The sequence below is a fragment of the Phyllostomus discolor genome, chromosome 8 (assembly GCF_004126475.2).
Source record: "Phyllostomus discolor isolate MPI-MPIP mPhyDis1 chromosome 8, mPhyDis1.pri.v3, whole genome shotgun sequence".
In the NCBI taxonomy this organism is placed as follows: Eukaryota; Metazoa; Chordata; class Mammalia; order Chiroptera; family Phyllostomidae; genus Phyllostomus; species Phyllostomus discolor.
In genome coordinates, this window is record NC_040910.2 from 91,330,138 (window position 1) to 91,349,391 (window position 19,254).

Consider the following 19,254-nt stretch of genomic DNA (forward strand, 5'->3'; position numbering starts at 1 on the left):
GGGTGATTTACTAGCACACCTGCCCTCACCACACTGAGTGTTCAGTTTTTGACCAGAAACGACATGACCTTGTGCCTCACCTGATCTTGCCAAGCAGTGTTTTTTGTTTCCCCCATGAAAAAAACCCTCAGAGGGAAACGCTTTGTCAGTGTGGAAGAGGTTAAAAAAAAAAAATGGCTGAAGCACTAAAGCACATCAAAATCGAGGAGTTCAAAAACTGTTTTGAGCAGTGGAAAAAGTCTTGATATAGGTGTATTTCATCAAATGGAGAGTACTTTGAAGGTGACTGAAGTTTAAACATGTAAGAATACACAATTTTTTATAAATAAATTCCTAGTTTTTTATTCTCCCCTTGTACGCCTTACATTTTTCATATTTCCTGAGAATTACATCTTTAAGATATCATGGAAAATTGATTTACAGTTAAAATACATTGTAAGTTGTTCCCATAAGAAGGCACAGATAATTTGGTTAAAGACCAGTCGAATATGACGTGACATGTAAATAACAAAATAAGAGGATCACACTAAGCTCGAAGAATACAAAGTAATAACTTGTGAGGTAAGTTCAACTAGGAGAGACTTTCATTGAGGAAGGTGGGTTTTAGGGACAAAATTGCTTCTGGATATTTTCAGGTTAGAGACTAGTATAGGGTATGACAGACAGGTTGGTCTGAGTATTGCTAAGGGGCTATGTAGGAGAATTACTACATTTTTATTGTGCTTGGTAGGTTGTATATTTTGTAACCATATTTAATAAAAAGCTGACATGTGGTCATTGAAGAGTTTGAGGTAGCTTAAATAATTGTTTAAAGATTGGGTGTCTTTTAGTACATATCAGCCTTAAACATGTAAAAATTTAATGTACAAAAGTACAAATAATTTATCAGCTGATCTGCCGACCACTAAATAAAAAACTAAAGATAGTTTAGAAGTGTCTGTTTATAGAGTTCAGAAGTGTGGACTTTTGTGACAAAGTTTCATTTGGCAAAATCCCCAACATAAGGAATTCTAAAGGACAGATCTGTTTCCCCCCCCCACAAATTGCAAGGGATCTTATTTTAACTTTAATTTGGACAAAGCAGTTGAGACAATTGAGAAGTTTGACCGATATTTGACATAAAGGAATTAGTATTTTTTAAATTATTGAAGTATGTAGATATTTTAAGTGAACTTTTCAGAGATTTATATGTAAATATATACAGATGTAATGGTCTGATGATAGGAGTTGGCTTCGAAATTAATCCATGGGCATGGGAGATAGATGTTATATATAAGATTGAATTGGTCAAGAGTAGATAGTTGAAATTGGTTGATGGTTATGTGAGAGTTCATTATCCTTTAGTTTGTATATGAAATTTTTTATTTAAAGAATTCAAGATAAATGAAAGAACATGGGCCAAGATCAGGGCAGCTGTATTACAGATTCTATATGATCTGGTCCTACCTCCTTACAGTCAGTGTGAACTTCAGTGCATTCTTCCCCTTGTTTACTGTCTGAGCTCCAGCTACATAACTTGTATACATATCATTTCTTCTTCCTAAAACACACTGCAATCCCCAGTATTTTCTATGCCTCTGCACAACTCTTACCCCTCATCCCAGACAAGTTTGCCTAAGTCCTAATTTATTCTTTGGAGCATAGATTAAATGTTTATACAACAGAGGAGTCTTCTACTTTATTCCATCTAAATCTGATGTCATCGTTATAATCTCTTACCCCACACTTTTCATGATTATTTGTTCATTAACATTTGCCTTCCCCATCAAATTCTAAGCTTAATGAGCCACAGTTCTTATTTGTTAGTATTTTATCCCCAGCACTTAATATAATTCCTGGTAAATAATAGGTGCTTAAATATTTGTTAAATGGATCTCCCTGCCCACTGGTCACCAAATTCTCTCACCTGTATATCACAGTGATTTCCTGGCTCGGGTCTCTATTAACATTTTTAATTACCCCTGAATGTGTTTTTATCATAACTAATGAGATAATGCCACTCTTCTGATTAAAAAAATCCCATTATACCATTCATTTGCTCCCAGAACACAGTAGAATATACTTTGTGATCTGAGACCTCAAATGACAAGGCCTCTATCTACCCTTTGGATCTTTTGTGAGACTCTGGTTTTCTCTTAGTCCCTAGAATTGATATGCTTCTTCCTGCTCCGCACTTTAACAGGTTCTGTTTCTTCTGCTTGGACTATTCATATATCTATACATGTGTGTATATGTGTTTGTATATGTGTGTATTTATTTACTTATTTGCCTGGTGAATTTTTACTTTGTTATTCTTCTGAATGTCACTATGTGTTGAGAATCTTTCTTGTTACACTCTTTTTTTTTTTTTAAGATTTTATTTATTTATTTTTAGAGAGGGAAGGGAGGGAGGGAGGAAGGGGGGGGGGGGGGAGAGGGAGAGAAACATCAATATGCGGTTGCTGGGGGTTATGGCCTGCAACCCAGGCATGTACCCTGGCTGGGAATCGAACCTGGGACACTTTGGTTCCCAGCCCACGCTCAATCCACTGAGCTACGCCAGCCAGGGCTTCTTGTTACACTCTTAATTAGTTAACCATTCTGTTTACCCCATAATATGCATTTATTGCATCTTGCAATTTTGTTTTGTATCATAATAACTTTAAAAAATTAGTTTGTAATTATTTGTTCAGTGTTTGCTTGTCTTGTAAGATTTTAAAGCTCCATGAGAAAAGGAATGGACTTTGTGTAGCTCACTCCTGAAATCTCAGGTCTCAGCTCAATGACTTTTTTGTTCCCCCATGAATAAAGACATCTTTAAGGGGGGGGGGGGGGGGGGTTAAATGGAAGGGGGAGGACAGGAAGAGCACACTGGTAGGTTGAAAGATTGGCTGAAATAATCTGCCAAAATGAACAAATCTCATTTCAATTGCAGAGATAATTTGGCTTAAGTAGTAACATAAAAGGGTTAAGTGATCAACTCCCAGAGACTCTTAATCAGAAAGAATTGGAAGTTTAGAATTGACTTTGACACATTTGTTTTCCTGTTACTACCAACCTAGAAAGCTGATGAAACCTAGCTAGAATGATAGATACAAACTGTTTGTTAACCCATTCTTATCTGAGTTTTATTTATTTGGAAATTTGATGCTAGACACCTTGTTTTTACCCTGTACTTTACTTCTTCCATCTCTTTATATTTTGGAAGGGGCAGGGGGGAGTAAAGTTGTGCTGAACACAATGTCTATTCTAGTATAACTGCTTTGGTTTTACAGCTTAGAGTGGAACTTCCTTTTAGGTGACTACAAAGCCCAACACTCAAGAAACTCAGAATTCTGTTGCTAACTGAAAACACCTATTTTCTGAATTTATTTGCCCCTTAGAGGTTTTATTTCTCTTTTCTTGTCCCCTTTTGTATCTTTTATTATATGGAATTGAAATTCAAGGTTATATTTATTTAATAGTTCTTTTTTAAGACACATATTGTACTTGGCAGTTAGGATCACATCATTTTGTGAACACATAGTCCTGTGAGGCAGATGCTGCTGTCATTTCCAGAAGTTAATTTACATTGTCCAGGATCATATAAAAAAATTTTTAAAGATTTTATTTATTTATTTCTAGAGAGGGAAGGGAGGGAGAAAGAGAGAGAGAAACATCAATGTGCGGTTGCTGGGGGCCGTGACCTGCAACCCAGGCATGTGCCCTGACTGGGAATCGAACCTGCAACACTGTGGTTCGCAGCCCTCGCTCAATCCACTGAGCTACGCCAGCCAGGGCTCAGGATCATATAAATTTTTTAACTTGGTTTAAACCTGTCTTCCCTGCTCTTTCCCGTTTCACACTGCTCTAGAGCAAGGTAGTGAATATTCCTATATACTTTTTTTGGGGGGACGTGACTTTAAGTAATGGCAGGATTTTCTAATCCTGTCCCATGAATCTAGCAACTGTTGTGCTCTGGATGTTTAGGGATGATCTCAATTTTACCTGCTCTATTCTACTGGTTTTATGTCATCTAAAGAGCGTGGTGATTTCAGAATTTAGATGCCTCAGACTTTCTTGCACACTTGAAAGTCTCATATAACTCTGTCAAATAATTTATCTACCAGTTTTTGGTTGAATGTAGTGCTGTGTGTAACTTGATGTGGACAGTTATTTTAATTTGTTAATAGGAATCTTTGTTTACATTTAAGGAAAGAACTGGATAAGACTGAAATCAGAATCAAAGATGGAATTATCACCACTAAGGTGTTTTTGTTAAGGTCTTAAGCATATTTGTTGTTGAGTTAATGAGATTTTTAAAAAATTTCTAGATCAAGCCCTAGACTTGTGGCTCAGTTGGTTGGGGATCCTCCCACAAACCAAAAGGTCGCTGGTTTGATTTATGTTCAGGGCACATACCTGGATTATCGGCCAGGTTCCCAGTTGGGGGCATGCAGGAGGCAACTGATTGATGTTATCCTCCCCTTCTTTCTCCCCCCCTCTGTAAAAATGAATAAAATCTTTTTTTTTAATTATAAAAATATTTTTAGACCAGGGAAAAGTATAACCTACCAGCATTGTTCTCATGGATTTACACATTTTCCATCTTAGAATAGAACTAGGTGGGCTTAAAGGAAGTGTTCACCTTGAGTGTTACTTTTATAAACTTCAGCTTTTGCTCAAGTTTTTTCTTTGAGAAAAAGACAGTAGGCCACTAGTGCTATCTGTTTTGCTCTGTGTGGCAGTGCTCTAGGCATTACAGATAGGGTTTATCATAATCTTTTTTTGTTGAACTCATTGACAAGAAGTTGGCTATAAGGAGTTCAGTGTTGCAAATCCTTTTCTGTTAACAGAGGTTACATTCCTGGTGCCTTTATTTTTGTAAAATTATTGGTAACCACCTCTTAATTAAGTGATTCAGATTATTTTTATGGTGCAATAGAAGAGGTTTTATCAGTGCCATCTTTGAAATTTCAATGTATAATTTATATTAAAAATAGGAGCTTGGTCCCCATTTTTGAGAAGTTAAATCTCTTCATATGAAAGTTCCTGTGTTGATCTATTTGTCCTTTTCTAATGAAACATTTTTGTTAACATTAGAGATGATTTTAAAGAATTAAAGATAACAAACAACTAATCCCATTTTGTTTTCTACATTGGCCAACGTGTAAGCTAAACTCTTTAATTTTAAAAAAAAACAGTATCTTTTTTTTAAAAAGAGTTTTATTTGTTTTTGAGAGAGGTGGGGGGGAGGGAGAGAAACATTCATGTGAGAGAGAGACATGGATTAGTTGCCTCTTATTCACACCCCGGGCAGGGACTAAACCTGCAACCCAGGCATGTGCCCTGGGAATCGGACTTGCAGCTGTTATGTTATAAAGCCGACCTGGGCCCATCCCCATAGCACCTTGGTGAAAGACATAATACTGAAAGGAACAGATTTTTATTCACAACATTTCAACCTTGGCAGTGCTCAGAGCACCTTAGCTTGGAGCCCTCCTTTTCCATGAGACCCAACACTTCCTATGCTTTTCTACCAGGCTACTAGCCAAAAGCATTCTTAAAAGTTTCCTATGTCCTTATTCGTGCAGGATCCGGAGTACATTGCCATTAGCCTTTGTGTAATAGTACAGAAAGGCATGTGCTGTTTTATTTTGGATTATGGTGAAATTTAGGAAAGGCACAAGTTTTAACAGTCCAGGTAAAATTCAGGTGCAGCAGATTAGGATTTTGCAAGGAAGTTCTTTTGTAGCTTTGGAGTTAGCCAGACCATTTACTTCCTTTTTACTGCTTTCTTTCAAACTACATGGCAAAAAAATTCCTTATTACAGACAGCATGTCTTTTTCCTTATTACGTTTCCTTCATGGCCAAGAGCCCTTCTTCCCAAGCCTCATGGTCAAGTGCCAGAGTGGCTGCCACGCTTGAGTTTAAATCCCAGCCCGAAGCTTTCTCCGTGACCCCATTTCCGACTTCTTCCATAAAGGGTTACATTTGCCAGTCCTCCAGTATCTCCTGCCTTTCTTTGGCTGCCATTGTTAGTCTGGGCAGGCATGGACCCGCAATGCAAAAAATCCACCCTCCTCTTCTAGCGCATGCACAGGCATAGCAACTGGGAAACTGCCTCCCTGCTACCCTATGCTTTAAAGTCACGCCCATTTTCCTAGCCCCAAGCTGCAGGCAAGCTATTTAACATCACTATAACAATGACCAGCTGTTGTTATTATGCAAAGTAACTTTAATGACCCCGCTTTGTTTCTTCCTTACCCAGCCAAGGCTATGAAGGCTTTGGATGGGGGGGGGGTGCTTCTTAGCCTACACCCCATTCTAAACCTTGTTCCACACCCACTACATTTAGCTTACAGGATGATGCTCCAATCATTGGAGCCACACTGATCAGGGCTGAGTCTTAAATTTTCAAGTACTTTTCACTATATAGTTTCAGAGTGTTTATAAGAGCTTTCCTGTTTGAGTTGTTTTTTAAATCCTCAACGAAAGACATGTTTATTGATGAGAGAGAAACATCCATCGGTTGCTTTCCTTACCAGCCCAACTGGGTTGAACCTGCAACCTAGATATGCTCTGACCAGGAATCGAACTTGCAGCCTTTTGGTACACAGGATGATGCTCTAACCAACTGAACCACCTGGCCAGGGTGAGCCTTTTAGAGGAATGATTTTGTTGTTATTGTTCAAGTAAGTATAAATTTTCTAATATTCTTGAATCCCTTAGAACATTGTAAGTTTTAGATGTGTGGTAATATTCTAACACTGTAAAGAAAACTGCTAAAGTTCACATTACTAAAAGTAATCTATACAACATACACTATTTTACACAAATGAATACTTATGCATAGCTGATAACATTAAAAGTTACCATTCATGTGGCATTACAAAAGGAAATATTGGTACTGTACTTTCCTGCATTAAGGTATTCAAAAAGCAATTTATAGTGTTGAGATCTTAATGGATTTTTATATAGCACATGCAGACAAAGCAAATTTAATCATAGTGTTTATAAAAGCAAGAAGCAAAATACGAGTTAAAACGAATTCCCCACTCAGACAGTGGTATCCCAGTATATGTAGACAAATAATTTGGTACAAACTGGAATAAAGTGTATAGGAGAACAGTATGTTAGAATTCATTCTAGTATCCTACAAAACACACACAGATAAAGCAATTATTTCACTAATTGTCAGCACAGTAAGCAATAGGAGAGAGTTACAAGACTCATCAGTGTTGGAATACACATCTTTTTCTTTATCATTGATAATGACTATATTAGACACCAGTTCATCATTATATTTATGTAAGTATCACTGCAACCATTGTCATGTGTTGTTTATATTTTGAAGTCTGTTTAAGCATGACCCTAATGTTAAATCAGTGTCTCTTGGCCTTTTTGAGCTGTAAATTATCTGTAATAAATTTACATGTAAATATTAAAAGGGGAAATCCACCCCTACATCTGGTAAACTGAGTTTCTGTGGCATGTTGGGGTTTTGGTTGTTAAGGAAAAACAAACGTAAGGTGTGAAGCTTTTACTATTTATGGAATGTTGTTTTGTGGTGGTGTGCTCTGCCACTGGTGTGTGGTTATGTCTTCCCAGCTTACCTGAGAATTACTAACTACACACCTTTCACCTTTGCTGATGGTTCAGGGTTTTTTGCCCATGTTTCTAGTATTTTGAACAAGTGATACTTTTTGGACACTTGGTGGTGCATTCATTCCATTAATTATATTACAACATGGTGACAATTTTATTGAAACTCATTTCTACTTCTAAACTGTCATATTATAAATGTATTCATAAAATAAAACTGTTCATAATTTAGGGATTGCTAGCATTCCCTTAATGTTGTCTTCTATTAGTTTATTGGCCAATCTCCAAAAAATATGATCTGGAGGCTCAGTTTTATACTGGTGTTTGTAAGATCTCCTGTATACCAGACATGTTAGTTTTGACTTTAGAAAAATTGAAAAAGGCTGTTCCTTAATATCAATGGGAAAAAAGTATTCATCAAAGTTCCTACAAACTGAAATGTTTTAAGTAATTATCTTTCCCTTTGTACTCTCAGCCTTTCAGATCTTAAAGTGTTTTGGTTTCTTCCTTTTTTTGACATCAAACAAGAAAGAAGAGAATTCTTTGGGTTAAGATGTATCTAAATTCAGAGATGACAAATGGGTTTCATCATTCCTGTCAATTCAGAGTGCTTGGTGTCCTGGAGCAGTGTTGTGAGAAGGCTTATGAGCTAAGTTCAGAATCTTTGGGAGAGACTGCCAGGATTCTTTGTCCACCAAGGGTGACTAAAGGAGGAAGTATGGTAATTTGCCAAGAAATCATCTTGCCCTTGCTCTGCTTTGGTTTTCAGCATTAGGGTTTTATTTTGGCTAGCCATTGTCAGTTGTTAAAACCAACTTGGCTGTGAATACACTGTTAAATGGATGCTGCCTTAATTTTATTTAACCATTTTTTTGGCTTCAGAGTGCTGTCCTTTACAATATTTGACTCCCCTTATACTTTACTGTTTCCGTGAACATGGGATTTGAAGAGAAGCAAAGGAGCATGTGTGGTTCCATACATGTAAGAGTGACAGGAAGAAATAAGCTTTGAAGGGAATTTATTTAGGAAAAGGTAGTATGTGATTTATATTAGGGAGTAGTAACTGAGGAGGTTATTGGAGTAGCCCAGTTGTGATTGATGGGGACTTGATAGTGCCATAGCTTCAGAAGTGAAATAAACTTGTAAAAGCAAGACATTTAGTAGGATTGGAAGGTGGTGAACTTTGAAGAGTAATGAAAGTTGGAAACAGGATGTGCAGGTTAACTAGCTTTGCCTTTTTTAGAAAAACAAGGACCCTTACAGTTTAGGAATGACGACGTTCAGAGATTATACTTGAGCTTTTGAGGTTCTTTTCTTTTCTTTTTTCTTTTTTTTTAATATATTTTATTGATTGTGCTATTACAGTTGCCCCATTTCCCCCTTCTCTCCCCTCCACCCTGTACCCCCCTCCCACCCACATTTCCCCCTTTAGTTCATGTCCATGTGTCATACTTATGAGTTCTTTAGTTTCTACATTTCCCATACTATTCTTGCCCTCCCCCTATCTATTTTCAACCTACATTCTATGCTACTTATTCTCTATACCTTTTCCCCTTCTCTCCTCCCACTCCCCTGCTGCTAACCCTCCATGTGCCCTCCATTTCTGTGGTTCTGTTCCTGTTCTAATTGTTTACTTAGTTTCTTTTGGTTTTGCTTTAGGTGTGGTTGTTAATATTTGTGAGTTTGCTGTCCTTTTACTATACATGTCTTTTCTTTATCTTCTTTTCTTAGATAAGTCCCTTTAGCATTTCATAAAATAAGGGCTTGGTGATGATGAACTCCTTTAACTTGACCTTATCTGAGAAGCACTTTATCTGCCCTTCCATTCTAAATGAGAGCTTTGCTGGATAGAGCAATCTGGGATGTAGGTTCTTGTCTTTCATGACTTGGAATATTTCTTTCCAGCCCCTTCTTGCCTGTAAGGTCTCTTTGGAGAAATCAGCTGACAGTCTGATGGGAACTCCTTTGTAGGTGACTGTCCCCTTACCTCTTGCTGCTTCTAGGATTCTCTCCTTCGTTTTTACCTTGGCTAATGTAATTATGATGTGCCTTGGTGTGTTTCTTCTTGGGTCCAGCTTCTTTGGGGCTCTCTGAGCTTCTTGGATTTCTTGGAAGACTGTTCCCTTTGCCAGCTTGGGGAAGTTCTCCTTTATTATTTGTTCAAATACGTGCTCAATCTGTTGCTTTTCCCCTTCCGATTCTGGTACCCCTATAATTCGGATATTGGAACATTTAAAGGTGTCTTGGATGCTCTTAATCTTCTCCTCGATTTTTTGAATTCTTATTTCATCATGCTTTCCTGCTTGGTTGATTCTATCTTCCTTCTGGTCCACTGTATTGTTTTGAGACTCATATTCCTTCCTTTCACTATTGGCTCTCCTCCGCGTGTCTTCCTGCATCTGTTTTATGGTAATCTGCATTCTTTCATCTAAATTTCGTCCAAAATCCACCAGTTCCGTGAGCTTTCTGATCACCAGTGTTTTGAACTGCGCATCTGATAGATTGGCTAATTCTTGGTCGCTCAAAAGGATGAGTCCTGGGGGACTGATCTGCTCTGTTGAAAACATATTTTTTCCCCCCCTGTCTCTCCTTTTTTTTTTTTTTCCCCCAGTCTGGTCGCTCTTGTTACGGTGGGGGCGGAGCCTTAGGTGCTCACTGGGGCTGGGCACCCCAGTCGCTAGATTGCGACGTTATATGTGGGGGTGGGGCGGGAGCGGGGCGGGAGAAAACAATGGCGGTAGTTCCGTTCTCCTGGACTCAGACCCTTGTCTGAGCTTCCGGGCCGCGAGTTCTGCCCTGGTCCACAATCGCTACCCCTCTGGGTCTGCCAGCCGCAGCTTGCGTACTCAGGGATCACCTCTGCGTTCTTGCGCCCCCGGATGGCTTTTGCGCCGATATCGCGCCAAACCTTCCCCCAACCTCCGCGCGCCGCCGACCGGAGCCAGCCCCGCGCCCGCCCGGCTTGTCTTCTCCTACCAGTCCGGCTGAACGCGTCTACTTCAACTTCTTGGCTGCCCGACTTCCATTCAGATAAATCCTCTGCCGGATCTGGGTGTTATTCTGATAGTAAATTATTGGTTTTCTAATCTTGGTTGTACGAGGAGTTACGGTGCGTCCACCTATTCCTCCATCTTGCCGGAAGTCCCCGAGGTTCTTTTCTTAAATTTGGGCTAGAACTACATCTGCAGCCAACCTTGAAATAGATGATTGTACTTAAAATGAAAGTTTGTTTAAAAGATTTTATTTATTTATTTTGGGGGGGGAAGAAAGGGAGAGAAATATCAATGTGTGGTTGCCTCTTACACAGCCCCTACTATGGACCTGGCCCACAACCCAGGTGTGTTCCCTGACTGGGAATCGAACTGGTGACCCTTTGCTTCGCAGCGCAGTGCTCAGTGGATTGAGTGCAGCCTGCGAACCAAAGGGGGTCGCTGGTTCAATTCCCAGTCGGGGCACATGCCTGGGTTGTGGGCCAGGTCCCCAGTAGGGGGGCACACAAGAGGCAACCACACATTGATGTTTCTGTAACACACCCCAACCAAGGACCTGACCTGGTTCACAGGCCAGCGCTCAATCTGCTGAGCCACACCAGCCAGGACTTATACATGTTTTTATATAGTTACTATCTATGTCTTAGTGCTGGTCTTTATTATTGTATGTTTATTCTTTTTTAGTTTTTATGTAGTTTTCTCATTTCACATTGTTGATGCAGTTGTATTGATACATGTAGTAATAATTAAATTGATTACAGTACTTATTTTTGTTGTTTCAGTTTTTATATGACTTTTTTTTTAAAGATTTTATTTATTTTTAGAGAGGGAAGGGAGGGAGAGAGAGGGAGGCATCAATGTGCAGTTGCTGGGGGCCGTGGCCTGCAACCCAGGCATGTGCCCTGACTGGGAATCGAACCTGTGACACTTTGGTTTGCAGCCCACGCTCAATCCACTGAGCTACGCCAGCCAGGGCTTTTATATGACTTTTCCATTCAACATTGTCTTCTGAGACACAGTCATGTTGGTACAGATAGTTCTAGTTAATGTTTTAATTGCTATAGAGACATGTATTAAAGGAATAAATTATAGTTTGTTACAGTTTAACTTTAGCATACTGTATTAACTAATTTTTAGCTGTACCTCTGTTGCACTGAACATGTTTGTTCATACAGATGTGCAGGTTATGTTCTGAAATAGAATTTCATGATGGGTGGGTATGCACATTCTCCACTTACCCAAGCATTTCCAAATTAATCTTCAAAAGTGGTTATGCCAGTTTTTATTGTTACCGGCAATACATGAATTTCCGTTTTCCACGTCTCGCCACATTTGGTTTTTCCGATCTGAGTTTGAAACAACTTTTTAATATTAGACCTAATACTGGCATGTTTTATGTATTTATTGGCTTGTGTGAATTTTCTTATGTGAATTTGGATTTCTTACGTGAAGTCTCTCTTAGATTGCCTTTTTTAAACCTATTTATTGTAGTTACATATTTTGATAGTTAATCTGTAGTTATGTGTTACAGATATCTTCTATCAACCAGTGGCTTGCCTTAATTTTATTAAATCTTTTGTTGTATGTTGAAAATTGGCTAAGTTTTTTGTTTGTGTGTTTGGTTTAAAATTTTTCCTGCTCTGAAGTTCCAAAGGTACTCTTTTTTTTGGTGTTTAAGTTTGGCTTTTCAAATTGAGAAATTTGAAAATGATGTGATTATATCACAAAGAAGGGAACTAATTTTACTTTTTCCACTTTGGTACCATTTATTCAATGGTTCTATATTTCCCCACTGATATGAATGCCTTCTTAATTATATATCCAGTTTTAAGTTTTAGGGCTCTGTGTCATTGGTCTTTTTGTCTTTGTATACTGCCTTAATTATCATATCTTTACAGTAAGCATGTAATCTGATTTTCGAAAAAATTTCATCCTTCTTTCTTTAGAATTTCTCTGTTGATGGTCCTTTTTTTTTGCATGTAAGTTTTTGGTTCAGTTTGTCAGCTTCTGTTAAAAACCTGAAACTTAACTAGAATTTATAGATTCATGTGACAATTGCTATCTTTTAAAAAAATCACTGTTGTAGGTCTTTCATGTTTTTAGGTTTTATTTTTTATGTAAAGATCTTTTGTATATAATAGCATTTGTTGGTGTTATGAATAGTTCTTTTTAATGAGTTTTTTTTTTAACTCATTGGCACATACAGGACACTATTAGTTTTTGTCTGTTGATCTTTACTTGGCTACATTGCTGAATTTTTTGTTATGTCTTATGTTAAAGTAGGAAATATTTCTATCTCCTGAGAAATTAAAGCAATTTCAGAGAAATTGTGTGCCACAAGATCAGGACACTAGAAGGCAACTTTAATGAGTCAGGGAAATACCTATATTCGACAAGTTTTATCTGTGTGTGTCCTGTGACAGGCAGAAAAACAAAATCTTTGGCTTTTCTTGGCAGAGTTGGTCTATGTGTGGACTGTTAGATGTTAGAAACCTCCCCATTTGGTACACGTGTGCACACACACGGAAGCTGATGGAAAGACACACAGGGGAACCCCCATGTTATCACAGAGGCAGAGATTGGAGTGATGCATCTACAGGCTTAAGGAATGCCAATGATTGCCAACAATACCAGAAACTAAGAGAAAGGCACAGAGCCTTCAGAGGGAGCATGGCATTGCTGAAACCTTAATTTCAGTCTTCTAGCTTCTATGAGTGAGAAGAGACATTTCTGTTGCTTTGAGTTACCCAGTTTGGGATACCTTGTTATGGTAACACTGGGAAGATAATACAAACTCCATAAAAATTAAAACATTGACTCAAAAAAATCAAGGTAAAAAATGATTACGTTCCAGTGATTATGGGTGAAAAGATTGGCAAATTCTCTACCTCCAAAGCAACTATAAAACTGCGTTAAGCCCTGGCCAAGGTAACTCTCGGTTAGAGCAACATCCAGCTCTCCAAGGTTGCAGGTTTGATCCCAAGTCAAGGCACATACAAGAATCAACCTGTGGATGTATAAATAAAGTGGAACAACAAATTTATGTTTCTCTTTCTCTCTCTATAAACCAATTTAGAATTTTTTTAAAAACTAGACAAATTATTATTGCAGAACAGGTATTTCAGGGCTTTGAAATAGAACAAGAGGATACAACAAATTGAGCATTTATTTACTAAAAGTTGCTGAACTTTGGGTAAGAATAGTAGTAGTCTAGTTTTGCCTTAACATGGTAGCCAGGAAAATTAGGGTGGCAAGTTGCCTCCTGTAGCGGTTATCATTCTAAAAGTTCTCATTCCCCCCAAAATTGAGGATTTTCTCATAGCAAAACGAATCAAATGAAACTCCAGATTGATTCTCTTACCTTTCTATCTCATCTCTCCTTTGGCATTACTGTAGCTATGTAGAAACAAATAATTTGGTTTTGTGTTTTGGTATTTAAATAAAGTCGTACTGTATTATTTTTGAAAATATGGCTGCTACTCTTGGATTTCACTCAGTTTTTTTCCTTTTAGGAGGCGTAGGTCAGAATGGAGATGGGCTGCAGACCGAGCAGCTATTGTCAGCCGCTGGAACTGGCTTCAGGCTCATGTTTCTGACTTGGAATATCGAATTCGGCAGCAAACGGATATTTACAAACAGATACGCGCTAATAAGGTGAGGGATACGTGTCTGGTCTTTTTTAGCCCAGCTAAAAACTACCATTATCCCTTTTCTGCTATCCCTCAGTAACTCTTAACTATGTCAAATGGAATGGTCTAATATGGTCTGATACAGTGGTTTAATTTGTTTAAGAGCTTGATGATGCTTAGTGTGGTGCAGACATCACTACTAGGATATATTGTGACATTGAACACCTGTTTAGAACAGAAACAGTTTGTATACCTGGGCTAACAGGAAACATAAGACTGAATAGTGTATTCCATTGAGTATAACTCATTATTTGCTACATATATGGAAAAGTGGTGATGACTAAGGATTGTCATCTTGCTATTTTACATAGATATGTTCTGTTTTACTGGTTAATTAAGCTTCCCTTGCTTTCTTGAGGCAAAATAGGATTTTTACTGAAAGAGTGTTTAGGCAAAACTAGACATTGATGATTAGGATTTTGATTTTCCTGTGTCCACCTATCTGCAGAGGGCTGATTCTTACCACACAGCTTTTATCTGTGTATAAACTGTACAGTTTTTCTTCTTATAAATCAACTTGGAAGAGTCCTGTCTTCTGTTTGTTTTTGACTGAGGGATAAATGTGCATGGAAGAGAAATTCAGAAAATAGTTGGGTGTCTACTATGTACCAAGCACTGTTCTCCGTAGTGAAGTCATAGTGGTAAATAAAAATTCCTCTTTTTTGTGAAGCTTACATTCTTTCAAAATATTTTTCTATTAGCTCAGTGCAATTAAACTTCATGATTGGACACATGGGTCTAAATGAAGAGCTTACTGCTCCTAAAAATAACTGTCACAACATATTTTGTCCTGCCTTAGTTCTGGTCAAAGCCTTCAGAAAATTGCTGTACTGTGAACTCTGCATTAAATTAATTACTAGGCCAAAAGTTAAAAGGATGACCAATTGACAAGATAAAAATGACGAGAGTTTGAGGTAAAAGTTTTGCAGACCCCTTTTAAGCTTTTATTCCAAAAATTCCAGTGGATTGTTCTAGTTTCTTTCCAAAATGTTCTAGATAAAATTCTCCAAAAGTTCAGTAGAGTGTGTTATAATTGAGGGCAAAGTCTAGAGGACTTAGCTTTTTTTGAACAAAATTTAAATCCTGACTACTTTAAAAATCAGCTGCAATAAACAAGTTAAAACTAAAAATATTCATTAGGGTCCTTTACCTTATTTTTTAGCTCTTCACAGGGGAAATTGATTGAGACTTGTAGCATGTGAGCTGGAATGGTGATAGGAATAGCTAGAAGATGACTGGACATTCCTGTCCTGATAGGGGGAAGTCTTGCTCTGTCTGGGGATACCTCTTCAGTGTCTGAACAGCATTTTAGTGGGAATTTCCATGTTTGAGAACAAGAGTCCCTTAGTAACAACTGATAACAATGGTAGCCATATTTGTTGCTTTATTTTAATTTTTTGTTGCTTATTTTATATACATGCATAAATATGTGTGTTTATATATGTGCATATATTTTATTAGTTCCCTATTACAAAATTACTACATTCCATAGACTTGAAGATGCCATCGATTGTAAGATACATCATTATTTCATGTGCATATAACAAATGGTTTTAATTAAACTAAGACATATCATCAATTGTTAAGGTGCATTCTGATGCCAAAGATGTTAAGATGTGGAAAAAGTATGTCTTAGAATGAATGAAAAAGTGTTACCAATTCTGAGGAAACTTGGAAAATAAGAAAATACACCTTTCTCTGTACCTTTCTCTCAGTTTTGCTGTGAATCTAAAACTACAAAAAACAAAAACAAAAAACAAAAAAACAAAACAAAAAACAACAACAACAAAAAACCAAAACCCAAATTCAAAATTAACCCACTATGAACATTTGGTCATGTGTTCTTTCACTATTTTTTCCTGTGCGTATGGGACCCTGAACATTTTTTTTTTTTAACATTTTCATTGTCTACATTTTATTACCTTTCTTGGTTGATATTTTAATTATGCATTTTATTAAAATTATATAGGCATACCTCAGAGATATTGCAGGTTTGGTTCTAAACCACCACAGTAAAGTATCTCAATAAGATGGGTCGTAATCTTTTTGCTGATGGAGGGCCTTGCCTTCACTTTGTAAAAACCACAACATGTGTGATCTGCAATAAAATGGGGTACCACCTCAATTATAAAACATGCCATGATAAACATCCTTACTTAAGTCACAGCATAAATACTTTTATGTTTTTGACGTATACTTGAGAGAAGTTTTTTGACAGTAATGCCTCAGTTTACTGTCTCATGAACTGTGGGAAGTCTCTTCACTTTTGGTTCCAGCTTTATTCTTTAGCTCATAACTCAGCAGTAATGATGGAACAGTTTTGGGAAACATTCAAAAGTCTTAGATATTTTTAAATATCTGGAAAGTAGTTATTCTGGAATTTTGTATATAATATTGATTATTCAAGAGTTGTATCATGCAGGGCATAATATGTTAAGCACCAGACTTGGAATTGGTAATAGTTCTCTTGGTTCTAGTCCTGGTTTTGCTACCATATAGCTGTGTGACCTTGGAAATGAAAGTTACTGAACACTTCTGAGCCTCATTTTCATGGTCTGTACAATCAGCTATTCTAGATTTTAATATATTTTCTTTGTTTGCAGTGTGGATACACAATGTCGGTTAGTTACAAAATTGTGACAGGAAGGATAAAAGCAGAATGGTAATCCCAGTAAGCAAGATGTTAAGAAAATTAACAAGTTTATTAAATGCTTATATTTATACAATGTCTTTTTAAAACAAAGGTGTTAGTTTCCTGGGGCTGCCATAACAGATTTACACAAGTTAAGGGATAAATGTAAAACAACAGAAATTTATTTTCTCATAGTTTTGTGGGCTAGAATTCTGAAACAGAGGAGGGCTAGGCCCCTTTTGAAGAATCTGGGGAAGACTCCTTCCTCGGCTCTTCCAAAGCTCCTGGTGGCGCTGGTAATCCTGGTGTTCCTCGGTTTATACTGCATCACTCCAATTTCTGCTTCCATCTTCACATGACCATCTCTTCTCTCACTGTGTCTGTGTCTTATAAGGACACCCAGTCATGTTGGGATTTAGAGACCCCACTGAAGGACTCCTCTTAACTTGATTACATCTGCAAAGTCCCTGTTCCCAAATAAAGTTACATTCATAGGTTCTGGGTGATACAAGTTTTGGGGAGGTATACTATTCCACCCAGTATAACAAATAAGCAATGGAATTTCCCCCAAAGGTATATTATCATGCATTTGGTCATGTATCCCTATAATAATAGAAGCCTTTGAACATGTATACTCTGCATTTGCCAGGCCCTGTGTTAAGCATTTTACTGTTCTTCTCAAATTAAAAGATAAACAATTGGAGGATCAAAGAGATTGAGTCATTTGTTTATGGTCAAACTACCAGATGAATGCAGAGCTGAGACTTGAGTATCTGACTTTCTTGCTCAAGTTAACAGTTGCTTTTAAGTACTTGACTATTTGAGTTATAGAAACAGCAGGTTTTGCTCTGACTGGTGTGGCTCAGATGGTTGGGCATCTACCTGTGAAGGGAAGGGTCACCAGTTCCATTCCCAGTCGAGACACATGTTCTGGGTTGTGGGTTTGGTCCCTATTGGGGTATGGACAAGAGTACAGGAAGCACCCAATAGATGTTTCTTTCTCTCTCTAAAAATAAATAAATCTTTAAAAAATTAATAAACAGCAGGTTTTTAACCCCCTATATTTTTTAGTAGAGTGGGTTGGTATTTGCTCATCCTCTTTTAGTTGTTTTAATTCTTTTTGGAATGAAATACAGTATAAGGGATCTTTTGGTTGGTTTTGTATTCTATAGTGAACATAAATATTTTGGAGGAAGGGACGACAATATATGCATAGATCAATGTTAGCTGCATCAGCATAGCAACCAAGCACATATTTACAAAAATAGATTTGATTAAAACCAATGGGCATTGAAAAGACCTCTGAAGAGATCAGTGGGAATTCCATTCTTGTAGAGGCCAGAAACCTTGACTGGGTTTCTTGTCTCCTTTCCCTCATATCCAAGAAGCACATTTACAGTGCTGATTGATTCTATCTTCAAATGTATATATACAGAACGCTAGTTGTTCATATAGAAATACGATAGTTAATAAATGACAATACAAGAAAACTTCATGTTTTGCATAGTCACAACTGTAAACCTACTTTTGCCCCACCCTGTATTTTCTGCTTTTCTGTTTACCACTCACTAGTCTTCACATCAACACAATAGCTAGATTGATTCCTATGAACCATAAAGATGGGTTCCTCCTTGTGCTGGAAACTTTTCAGTGAGTTCTCGTTTGAGAATAAAAGCTAGAATACTCATGAGTTACAAGGCACTACAAGATTAACTCTCTTTCCCACCTGTTCTGACTTAAGCTCCTACCTTGAACTTCATTCATTCATTTTACTTCAGCATACTGAATTTCTTCCAGTTCTTAAAATCATCAAGCTGGCTCCAACCTTGAAACTTTCACATGAGTCTTCCCCGAGATGTCCCCAATGTTTATTCCCATGTCTCAAAATATTTGTTCAAATACTACCTTCTGTGTGAAGTTTACTCTGACTGCCTAATAAGTAAGTAGTGCTCATTCCCACCTCGTAATACTCTCACTGTCCTTTTTTTTCTCTTTAACACCTTCTAATGTACTATATAAAATGTACTTGTCTTATTGTTTATTGTCTGTCTTTGTACCCCAGCATTAAAATGGAGGCACTTGGAAGGATGGGTTTGGGCCAGGGGGGCAGTAGGGAAGGGGTTTTGAGAAAGGCTGTGTCTCTCCTTTTGTATTTGTAGCATCTAAAACAATGTTGATGAATGGATAAATGATGGCTGGATTTGCATGAACAAAAGGAAGAACAAGAGAGTAGACCAACTTTTAGCCTGAGTTCTGCTATGGATTGGTCTATTGGCATGATCATCTTTGGTCCATAAAATGATAGAGAATAAATGGTCTCTACCAAATCATCTAAAACTTTCCTGGGAGGGTGTCTTTGAAGTCTCAGGTGTTTTTTTA

The 19,254-nt window shown here is 37.6% G+C and overlaps 1 protein-coding gene and 1 long non-coding RNA gene across 7 annotated transcripts in view; one reads left to right on the forward strand and one right to left on the reverse strand.

The window, feature by feature from the left end:
• The window catches only part of KANSL1 (KAT8 regulatory NSL complex subunit 1), a 150,586-nt gene that overhangs the window by 84,467 nt on the left and 46,865 nt on the right, over positions 1-19,254 (forward strand). For all 6 annotated transcript variants that reach the window (XM_028520848.2, XM_028520847.2, XM_036033557.1 and 3 more), the window contains one exon: positions 14,067-14,208. In XM_028520848.2, the coding sequence (XP_028376649.1) occupies positions 14,067-14,208 (142 nt within the window). The remainder of the gene's footprint in view (positions 1-14,066; positions 14,209-19,254) is intronic.
• On the reverse strand, positions 2,228-4,378 carry LOC118502179. The gene is made up of 3 exons (XR_004904874.1): positions 3,875-4,378; positions 2,793-2,794; positions 2,228-2,260 (listed from the first exon to the last, which is right to left on the reverse strand). It is a non-coding gene; the product is annotated as an uncharacterized LOC118502179 (long non-coding RNA).